Genomic DNA, 12,061 nt, shown 5'->3' on the forward strand with positions numbered 1-12,061 from the left:
AAGGGTGAAGAAGAGCAGAAAGAGAGGAGCCGTAAGATAACATGACAAAACGAAACATCTGTTATTGAGTTTTCGTATTAACTAAGGAAATTAGTTGATTACAATGAAGGGTATAGGTCGTTAAAGTGGACAATGAGTAAGTGACGTAAGCGATTGTCACTAACCTGCTGTTGCAAAGGGAAGATATACGACTGCGTTTCCCATGCAATCCTTGGCTGAGGTGGATGGTGGACGGGGTCACCTTGGTCATCTGGCTTCACAAACAATCCATGAAACTTCTCAGCTTGAGAGATGGTTGAGTTGGTGATGCAGAGATTGCCTGTGTCATGGAGCTCAATGACTGGCATTGCATAACGCTGAAAGCTGTCGGCTGGCGAGACAGGCATTAGGACTAGTGCATTTGGTGTGTTGACGTCAGCTGGTGTCGAGACGGAGGCTACGTTCGGATGCCCTTGTCCCTGCGATGCTGAGCCTAGCTCTTTAGGGCATTCCTGTTGCTGCTCTTCTAGTTGAGGCAACTGCTCACCTGGGGGATGCTTCTCCAGAGAAATATGGGACCAGTCCATGGTGTATGGTTGCTTTTGAGCGACTGCTGCGAATACTGTGGGCAACAGCCGTGGATCATCAGTAGGTAGTGGTAGTGGGGATGCAGCATGCAGAGACGGTGGTGGCAGTGGTGGTGGTGGTGGTGGTTGGGGATGTGGCTGTATTTGTGTCGCTGGAGACAGCATGGCGTTGCGACTCTGGTGGGGAGAATGCGTCTGTGGAGAAACGTGGGACTGGTCCATAGTGCAGGATTGCTGTGGAGGGGCTGTTGTGAATAATGGGGGCGAAATTAGTGGGTTGTCAATAGTTGGTGGTACTGAAGTTGCAGGTAGAGGTGGTGGTGGGGGCGGTGGTGGTGGTGACAGTTGGAGTGGTGGTGACACTGGAGGCAGCATGGCGCTGGATCCCTGGCAATCACTTGCTTGGTCTTCAGCCTGGTGAACACCGCTGCACGATTCATGTGACTGGCTGGTGGATGAGACACTCGTGAACGGTGGTACGCTACCCATCGTCACAAGCTCAGCAATCCCAACGTCTTCCTCTGAGGGATTCTGCGTCTCCTGCATTCATTTAAAAAGGTTCTTTTAAGTGACACCAGCAAGTCTACTTTAGCAAGAGTGATAATAAGCAACTTAAATGGTTATTACACGCTCTTTGATTTAAATTACACTTTATATATATACACTCCTGGAAATTGAAATAAGAACACCGTGAATTCATTGTCCCAGGAAGGGGAAACTTTATTGACACATTCCTGGGGTCAGATACATCACATGATCACACTGACAGAACCACAGGCACGTAGACACAGGCAACAGAGCATGCACAATGTCCGCACTAGTACAGTGTATATCCACCTTTCGCAGCAATGCAGGCTGCTATTCTCCCATGGAGACGATCGTAGAGATGCTGGATGTAGTCCTGTGGAACGGCTTGCCATGCCATTTCCACCTGGCGCCTCAGTTGGACCAGCGCTCGTGCTGGACGTGCAGACCGCGTGAGACGACGCTTCATCCAGTCCCAAACATGCTCAATGGGGGACAGATCCGGAGATCTTGCTGGCCAGGGTAGTTGACTTACACCTTCTAGAGCACGTTGCGTGGCACGGGATACATGCGGACGTGCATTGTCCTGTTGGAACAGCAAGTTCCCTTGCCGGTCTAGGAATGGTAGAACGATGGGTTCGATGACGGTTTGGATGTACCGTGCAGTATTCAGTGTCCCCTCGACGATCACCAGTGGTGTACGGCCAGTGTAGGAGATCGCTCCCCACACCATGATGCCGGGTGTTGGCCCTGTGTGCCTCGGTCGTATGCAGTCCTGATTGTGGCGCTCACCTGCACGGCGCCAAACACGCATACGACCATCATTGGCACCAAGGCAGAAGCGACTCTCATCGCTGAAGACGACACGTCTCCATTCGTCCCTCAATTCACGCCTGTCGCGACACCACTGGAGGCGGGCTGCACGATGTTGGGGCGTGAGCGGAAGACGGCCTAACGGTGTGCGGGACCTAGCCCAGCTTCATGGAGACGGTTGCGAATGGTCCACGCCGATACCCAAGGAGCAACAGTGTCCCTAATTTGCTGGGAAGTGGCGGTGCGGTCCCCTACGGCACTGCGTAGGATCCTACGATCTTGGCGTGCATCCGTGCGTCGCTGCGGTCCGGTCCCAGGTCGACGGGCACGTGCACCTTCCGCCGACCACTGGCGACAACATCGATGTACTGTGGAGACCTCACGCCCCACGTGTTGAGCAATTCGGCAGTACGTCCACCCGGCCTCCCGCATGCCCACTATACGCCCTCGCTCAAAGTCCGTCAACTGCACATACGGTTCACGTCCACGCTGTCGCGGCATGCTACCAGTGTTAAAGACTGCGATGGAGCTCCGTATGCCACGGCAAACTGGCTGACACTGACGGCGGCGGTGCACAAATGCTGCGCAGCTAGCGCCATTCGACGGCCAACACCGCGGTTCCTGGTGTGTCCGCTGTGCCGTGCGTGTGATCATTGCTTGTACAGCCCTCTCGCAGTGTCCGGAGCAAGTATGGTGGGTCTGACACACCGGTGTCAATGTGTTCTTTTTTCCATTTCCAGGAGTGTATATACTATATACCATTGTATACTACCATGTGATCAAAAACTCAGTATAAATTTGAAAACTGAATAAATCACGGAATAATGTAGATAGAGCGGTACGAATTGACACACATGCTTGGATTGACATGGGGTTTTATTGTTGTTGTTGTTGTTGTTGTAGTCTTCAGTCCCGAGACTGGTTTGATGCAGCTCTCCATGCTACTCTATCCTGTGCAAACTTATTCATCTCCCAGTACCTACTGCAACCTACATCCTTCTGAATCTGCTTAGTATATTCACCTCTTAGTATACCCCTACGATTTTTACCCTCCACGTTGCCCTCCAGTACTAAATTGGTGATCCCTTGATGCCTCAGAACATGTCCTACCAACCGATCCCTTCTTCTGGTCAAGTTGTGCCACAAACTTCTCTTCTCCCCAATCCTATTCAATACTTTCTCATTAGTTATGTGATCTACCCATCTAATCTTCCGCGTTCTTCTGTAGCACCACATTTCGAAAGCTTCTATTCTCTTCTTGTCCAAACTATTTACCGTCCATGTTTCACTTCCATACATGGCTACACTCCATACAAATGCTATCAGAAATGACTTCCTGACACTTAAATCTATACTCGATGTTAACAAATTTCTCTTCTTCAGAAACGCTTTCCTTGCCATTGCCAGTCTACATTTTATATCCTCTCTACTTCGACCATCATCAGTTATTTTGCTCCCCAAATAGCAAACCTCCTTTACTACTTTAAGTGTCTCATTTCCTAATCTAATACCCTCAACATCACCCGACTTAATTCGACTACATTCCATTATCCTCGTTTTGCTTTTGTTGATGTTCATCTTATATCCTCCCTTCAAGACACCATCCATTCCGTTCAACTGCTCTTCCAAGTCCTTTGCTGTCTCTGACAGAATTACAATGTCATCGGCGAACCTCAAAGTTTTTATTTCTTCTCCATGGATTTTAATACCTACACCGAATTTTTCTTTTGTTTCTTACTGCTTGCTCAATATACAGATTGAATAACATCGGGGAGAGGCTACAAACCTGTCTTACTCCCTTCCCAACCACTGCTTCCCTTTCATGTCCCTCGACTCTTATAACTGCCATCTGGTTTCTGTACAAATTGTAAATAGCCTTTCGCTCCCTGTATTTTACCCCTGCCACCTTTAGAATTTGAAAGAGATTATTCCAGTCAACATTGTCAAAAGCTTACTCTAAGTCTACAAATGCTAGAAAAGTAGGTTTGCCTTTCCTTAATCTTTCTTCTAAGATAAGTCGTAAGGTCAGTATTGCCTCACGTGTTCCAGTATTTCTACGGAATCCAAACTGATCTTCCCCGAGGTCGGCTTCTACTAGTTTTTCCATTCGTCTGTAAAGAATTCGTGTTAGTATATTGCAGCTGTGGCTTATTAAACTGATTGTTCGGTAATTCTCACATCTGTCAACACCTGCTTTCTTTGGGATTGGAATTATTATATTAGTCTTGAAGTCTGAGGGTATTTCGCCTGTCTCGTACATCTTGCTCACCAGATGGTAGAGTTTTGTCAGGACTGGCTCTCCAAAGGCCGTCAGTAGTTCCAATGGAATGTTGTCTACTCCGGGGGCCTTGTTTCGACTCAGGTCTTTCAGTGCTCTTCACGCAGTATCGTATCTCCCATTCCATCTTCATCTACATCCTCTTCCATATCCATAATATTGTCCTCAGGTACATCGCCCTTGTATAGACCCTCTATATACTCCTTCCACCTTTCTGCTTTCCCTTCTTTGCTTAGAACTGGGTTTCCATCTGAGCTCTTGATGTTCTTACAAGTGGTTCTCTTATCTCCAAAGGTCTCTTTAATTTTCCTGTAGGCAGTATCTATTTTACCCCTAGTGAGATAAGCCTCTACATCCTTACATTTGTCCTCTAGCCAACCCTGCTTAGCCATTTTGCCCTTCCTGTCGATCTCATTTTTGAGACGTTTGTATTCCTTTTTGCCTGCTTCATTTACTACATTTTTATATTTTCTCATTTTATCAATTAAATTCAATATTTCTTCTGTTACCCAAGGATTTCTACTAGCCCTAGTCTTTTTACCTACTTGATCCTCTGCTGCCTTCACTACTTCATCCCTCAATGCTACTCATTCTTCTTCTACTGTATTTCTTTCCCCCATTCCTGTCAATTGTTCCCTTATGCTCTCCCTGAAACTGTGTACAACCTCTGGTTCTTTCAGTTTATCCAGGTCCCATATCCTTAAATTCCCACCTTTTTGCAGTTTCTTCAGTTTTAATCTACAGGTCATAACCAATAGATTGTGGTCGGGGTCCACATTTGCCCCTGGAAATGTCTTACAATTTAAAACCTGGTTCCTAAATCTCTGTCTTACTATTATATAATCTATCTGATACCTTTTAGTATCTCCAGGGTTCTTCCATGTATACAACCTTCTATCATGATTCATAAACCAAGTGTTAGCTATGATTAAGTTGTGCTCTGTGCAAAATTCTACCAGGCGGCTTCCTCTTTCATTTCTTAGCGCCAATCCATATTCACCTACTACATTTCCTTCTCTCCCTTTTCCTACACTCGAATTCCAGTCACCCATGACTATTAAATTTATTAGAACCAAAAAAATACAAAAGTTCAAAAAATGTCCAACAGATGGCGCTTCATGTGATCAGAACAGCAATAATTAGCATAACAAAGTGAGACAATGCAAAGATGATGTTCTTTACAGGAAATGCTCAATACGTCCACCATCATTCCTCAACAATAGCTGTAGTCGAGGAATAATGTTGTGAACAGCACTGTAAAGCATGTCCGGAGTTATAGTGAGGCATTGGCGTCGGATGTTGTCTTTCAGCATCTCTGGAGATGTCGGTCGATCATGATACACTTGCGACTTTAGGTAACCGCAAAGCCAATAATCGGACGGACTGAGGTCTGGGGACCTGGGGGCCAAGCATGACGAAAGTGGCGGCTGAGCACACGATCATCACCAAACGACGTACGCAATATATCTTTCACGCATCTAGCAATATGGTAGATTCTAATAAAACCCCATGTCATTCCAAGCATGTGTGTCAATTTTTACCTCTCTATCTACATTATTTCGTGGTTTATTAAGTTTTAAAATTTATACTGACTTTTTGATCACCCGGTATATATCACAGTTAATATACTATATAGCACAGTTCACATTACCCATTAAATTAAAATGAGACTCAGAGTCGTAAATACTTGAATTGGTTTGGTACAGGATGTCAATTCAGATTTCAGGAAGTGTTATATAATGAAGTTGAAGAAATAGGTATCGTACAAGTGAGGAAAGAATATGGAACGAGACGGAATGCAGATTACACCATAGTGATTAGAGTCAGCAAACAGGGGGGTTCCATTAAGAAATTCATCGTAGTGAAAGACTCTGGAATAAGAAAAATCTTTTATACGCTGAGGACGTTTGCTGGGAGGATACAGAAACAGTGTGGAGAAAATATAGTGTAAAATATCTAAGTGTAAAAGCGTTTTTGAAAACGCGAATGTTCTATTAACGTCGAAAATTATTCCTATAGAATTAGGAGAAGTATTCTCCAAGTGTTTTATTTCGGGAATATGATTTGAGGGATTAAAGAATGAAGAGGAAAGGAAATAAAGGTACTGTAGGGTTTTGCTAGGAACGAGGAAAACGTTTTGGCTGCGACCATTACTCAGAATAAATTGCTCACATCACACAGGTATTGAAGGAAAGATTGCATGGATTAGAGAACGAAAAATGTGATGGATTAGAGAACGAAAAATGTGAATAAGAACTGGAGCGTTGGCTGATATGCAAAGCATGAAGTTATCAACAGACTGAGGCAGAAGTGGAAAACGTTCACTTGACAGGAGTAACAAAACAGGCGTACTGGAATGACTGGCTGCGGCGAATACAGCGTCTGGTCGTCGCACTGCAGTGCACACTGCCTAGCTTCGCCGTCAGGAAGCGTCGACTCGTGCACAGTACTGGCGTCGCCTGCTGCCCACGGTTCGGCGCCGGCGGCGCAGACTCGCAACGTGTCGGACTGCAGCAGGCGCACGCCCAGCGCCGCCGCCGTCTGCAGCAGGCGGGGCAGCTCCGTTGCCGAGACTTGCGTCCGTCCGCGGTACATGAGCTCCAGCAGCCGGCACATGTTCTCGGGCTCGATGCCGTGCAGCATTACCGCCACCGGCTCCCCGCCGCAGCTGTGGTGCTCCAGCAGCACGCGCTGTAACATACACGGCCGAGCTTCACAATCTGGCAACAGCGCGCCGTGCCGAGATGCCACGTGTCTTCCGCCTCCAAACCGGAGTCAGCGAACGCCCGCAATAGCCAACGTCTCACAGGGTCTGAACCGTTATAAAATTTGGCTGCATCACTAGGTCTCTCCTTTCCTGCGCAACTGCTTACGTGTATGTCACGGTCGACCATGGCGAGAGGAACGGCATGCGAGCACCATTTGCGGGCCGCGTAGTGGGTCAGGCCTTGATCTGTCTGGGTTTTACTGGGTACTTCTCCGAATTATTCGGTGCAGCGCGATATTTGATTTAGCTTTGCGGTGAGGCAATTTTGGTTCGCAACAACTTTCTTCTGCTCGGCAGAATCGTCGTGTCAGCTCTGTTTACTGTTCCATATTTATTGGCAACACGAAAAAAGTTCACAGGTCCAATCGCTGTTTTCATAAAAGAAACAGTCTAGCAGTCGTCACAATTGGATGATTTCTGTTTCATATATTCCGAAATCCGGTATACTTTCTAGCGAAACTAATTTTTACTGGTAATGTACGGTAAATAATTTGTCAACTGATTGTTAAGTAATTTACGGAAAGTGGTTTTCAAATGTATTGGAGGTAGAAGAAACAATATTACACTACGCTAGGACGTAAGCGCAACAGATCACACACGTGATTTATTTGCTCAGATTTTGAGAATGAGAGAGTTTCTTGAGCTATAATTATTGTCCGTTTGTATACCTTGTGTTTGATTCAGCACGGGTAAATCACTGAGACAAAGAATTATTCAAAGCCCTTGGAATTATATAATTAGGGACAGAAGTTGTCTCTGACCTCAGAAATTTTACGTGTGAGTGAAAAACTCCCTCTCAAAAGCATTTTAACCGCTTAGTAACTGTCTACGTGAAGGCTGGGATGTAGAGTGTCTCTTAGGTCTATATGAAACCTACTACACTCAGCAATGTTGACCTATATGACTTGCAGGCATGCAGCTTTGTGTGAGTGAGTGAAACCTTAGTCGAATGAGGTCAAATTAGGATGCATTTCATGTGTAGATTTGGTTGACAAAGTCTCCCTCCATACTCATACTATTATTGTGGGAATTCTACTTGATGATTTCCTCTGTTCTGTGTTACAATATACCATTTTAAAGTGAGACTCTACGCATGCGGAAATCAGCTAAGATGCGGGGGTGGGGGTGGGGGGCAGTAAGGGAGGATGAGTCACTCTCTCACTATTCACCATATTCAAGGGTGCAATTTAATATTGACTTTTCACCCAATAAATCGTGTTTATGAGATGACAGGAAATTATCAACATGAGCAGACGTTAATCGAGTCGTGTACATAGCTAATACATGCGGAGTCCTTATGGCCGCTCTCCTCCAAGAAGAATCTGGAGTTGAGAAGAAGCAGGCAGTTTTGTCATTTAACAGTAAATCCTGTAGTGAACGTTGGAGGCTTGAAAGCCACGTACACCTACTAAGGAAAGGAATATCTCAAAGCACTTAGCAATGTTTTATAATTATTATTATTATAACAACTCTACAACCTTGGTTACACAAGTTCATCAGAACTCTCCTCTATTTAATTAAAAAACACTAAACATGAGTTGTTATGATGACATGCCAGGGCGAAAGAATGCTGGGCCGAAGAATTTCTCCTGCGGTGCGCAAACAAAGTGTTCGGTCGACGAGACAGAGAAATGGCACACCTGGACCTAGCCGTTAGGCACCTCTTGCTACAGTAGAGGTCGTGGGCACAGCAGAATGTGTTATGACAGCGTTGTAAACGTCCTTTGTGAACAGCAATGGCGGCCATAAAAATTCATGACTTTGTGTCTTCACTGTGGAGAAGATGCTGTCGAGGGAGCAGTCAGGTGTTGTCATCCCTTGGCGTGCAAACCTTTTTGCCAAGCATCAGCCCTTCAAAACAGTTTTAGAAGGAACGCAATATTTACGGTTGTTCTGAAATTATCTGTGTTGGAACACAAAAACACATCTCCTGGTTTAGCCAGGGCCCATGGTCAGACACATGGTAATGTTCACGCCAAAAAGATAATGATCTACGTGATATATGTATTGTTGGCTTTAGATCTCTACAGAAACTCAAAATAACTTGCTGCCTAAAGTTGCCATAGGAAAAAAAATAAGTCAGGAGCACAATATCTTCTCTTCTCTGCGCGGGAATTTGCGAATCAGGTATTGGCGTCTTCTCGTGAAAAGGGAAGAATATTGTTTACTTTGATTAGAATAGGCCTATGAGTGTAGCAGACGAGTTAGAGGGGAGAGATGAATCTTATGGAGCCTTCTGACTGGCACGAAATCTTTGTGGAGGTGGGTGGGTGGGGGGTGGGGGGGGGTTATGGGAGGCATTGTAAAGATTACCAGGGTTTTACGGAAAGTGTCGAGAGAACCTGGCCTTCGGATTCAGTCTGCAGTGGGGATCCAGACTCCTGTCCCGAGCATGACTCGGACTCCTGAGCATGACTCGGACTCCTTTCTGGTGTTGGTCTTCTGATGGAGACTCTGGTGTGGGGAAAATACTGATCTTGACTTTCGTTGTAAGTGGTGTGGACTTGGGACACTTGTCCTGAGCATGACTCCACACTAGCATTGGTCGTGACTGGAGGCCTGTGGTGAGAACTTAGCCGGCCGGAGTGGCCGAGCGGTTCTAGGCGCTACAGTCAACCGCGCGACCCCTACGGTCGCAGGTTCGAATCCTACCTCGGGCATGGATCTGTGTGATGTCCTTAGGTTAGCTAGGTTTAAGTACTTTTAAGTTCTAGGGGACTGATGACCACAGCAGTCAAGTCCCATAGTGCTCAGAGCCATTTGCACCCATTTTGTGAAGGCTTAGCTATACCGACAGGTTAGACTTCAGTCATCTCGGACAACTCGCAGTACGAGGGCAACCTTATTCGTGACAGATCTGTCGCTTTGACGTTAGATCTCCTTGCGCGCACTGCAGTATAAACCAGTCAAACTGGTCCGTAGTATGAGTGACGAATGGGAGTGTCACATGTTGGAACCCGCCGAGATTTCAGGGCTCCGCTAGAGAGTAATGGTCACCCGTCTAAAGGATCGGTAGCCGCATAATTCGTGCCCGTTGTAGGAAATTACAGGTGCCACGCATCGCTGGTCTACAGACGCTTCAACAATGATCGTTAGCTGAGAAAGCCCTGCGCATCGAGGAAAGGGGAACTGTATTGCTGCCCTGGCTTGTTAGGGCAAAGAAGAGCACAACTTTGCCATTTGTTCCCAGCTACACCAACGTAGAATAACGTTTGTGTAGAATAAATCCATCAGGGTCCAGTGTTAGATAATTTGAGATTGCGTTATCCATATGTAGAATAAATAGTTCAATAAGACCAGCCTTAATCTTTGCCAACCAGCCGCCACACAGGGTTATCAACTGTTTGTTGCATATTTCTGCTACCATCAGTTCATGTTTGTTTTTGTCATCACGCTTACCATTTATTTTTGTTCAATTCCAATCAATAAACTTGTGCCGTAACTTCTATAAAAGATAGGGCCACTACTTCATTAAATCTATTTCAGCATTCAGGTTCATTTAGATTCTGATAAGCGTGATAACCTCTACTGCAGGGTATCAACAACAAACACGATTAAAGGGCGAAACCAATTTAGGAGAGGTAAGGTATAGGTAATCAAGGGGAATGCTTGCTGGTTAAAGTGATAGCTGCCAGGACGGTAATGCAAAGTTGCCTGTCGACTTCCAAAACATACCGCAAGTCCAGTGTGATTTTGCAGTGCTCATTCAGGCTTTTGACCGTTGATCACAGTAATATTATTGGACAGCGTATCTGGAAGATAGAGACTGCTGTCTGCACCCTTGTATCGCGATATTTGCGGTGTTGGAAATGAAGCTAATCAGCCGTTCGCTAGAAAATTATAGTAGATCTCTGTGCATTAAAATTACGTTATTCCTTTATTACTTCACATTAGCAGCCATTGTTTGGGCAGTTCAAGACGCACGAATCAAACACTGCTTTCAGCTGTGTCATAACTGTACAAATCTGAAGCACTTAAAACAAATTTTAGGTAGCACTGAATGAGGAAAACTGGGCTGTAATGAGGACATACAGAAAGAAAGTCATTTGAGAAAACCTCATATGGCCCAAAACTGGTAAATATTTAATTCGTTATTGAAACGAAATGCAACCAGACAATGATTTATGTTTTCGAAATGCAGTCAATAAAAAACTTTCATTGAAACAGCGAGTTTTTGTGATGATCATGATATTCCTTAAAGAATTATTTAAGCCGGAGATGTGTTTATCAATCTACCAGCGACTAGGTCACAAATTTTCCAGTACATGTAAGCATTTCATGCTCGCTGAAAGTAATGGTTTAATAGGACTTATCAGAAAAACCCACAAGCACTGTCAAGTTCCTGTAAAATGACACATTTCACTAAATAAAACGTGTTGTCAACGCCAGCTACTACGTAACAGAGAATATCGTATTAATGACTTTTGATGACGGCCAACTACGTTCTCAGGAAGCAGTTGTGAGTCGACACATGTAAATGTGAAACGATGCTTTCACAGCCTACTGGTGGGACCGTAGTTCAGTCTTCAAGACAGACACGACTGGATCACGGGCTGTGGCGGTACACGTGCCCAAGGTGTCCAAGTATTCTTCCAGAGTACGGCAGTACGACGGCTCACCTCTAGGTAGGCACTGCAAGCGGACAGCATGACGCGATGCGCTTTGAAGCGGCGGCCAGAACACCACAGCGTCACGTCGACAAAAGCTTCTCCAGACAAGTAGCGGAACAGGTGGGACAGCAGCGCTGTCTCGTGTTTGTCCCACTGTACGGACATCATCTTGCCAGAGGACACCTGGAACAAGTGCAGTCGGTGACAGAATTTGCAAGATAACTCCCCTTTACCTTACGGTAAACTGTAAAGCTTTATTGTCTGTTACACAATATCACAGGCATGCATACTAACACACTACATAACAAAAGGATTCAGTTTGTTCTAATATAAAACGTGGAAGCAAAATAGTCATTTAAAATCACCACAGCCAATGACAACAGCGTTATTCGTGATTAGCGCTATTTGTTTGACTTGATGAACAACTAGTAAACGGATTCAGTAGCTGATATGCATTTCACATTTCCCACAGCATTTCAAGCTGTTGAGGTTGAAATGCTTT

General features: G+C 45.3%; 1 protein-coding gene across 1 annotated transcript; it reads right to left on the minus strand.

The window, feature by feature from the left end:
- Positions 1-505: 505 nt before the first annotated feature.
- On the minus strand, positions 506-11,727 carry LOC126095419 (protein tramtrack, beta isoform-like). The gene is made up of 3 exons (XM_049910216.1): positions 11,569-11,727; positions 6,535-6,873; positions 506-601 (listed from the first exon to the last, which is right to left on the minus strand). The coding sequence occupies exons 1-3, from the start codon at positions 11,725-11,727 to the stop codon at positions 506-508; spliced, it is 594 nt and encodes a 197-aa protein (XP_049766173.1).
- Between the last annotated feature and the right edge of the window lie 334 nt (positions 11,728-12,061).

This window comes from Schistocerca cancellata, chromosome 8, assembly GCF_023864275.1.
Source record: "Schistocerca cancellata isolate TAMUIC-IGC-003103 chromosome 8, iqSchCanc2.1, whole genome shotgun sequence".
NCBI classification, from domain to species: Eukaryota; Metazoa; Arthropoda; class Insecta; order Orthoptera; family Acrididae; genus Schistocerca; species Schistocerca cancellata.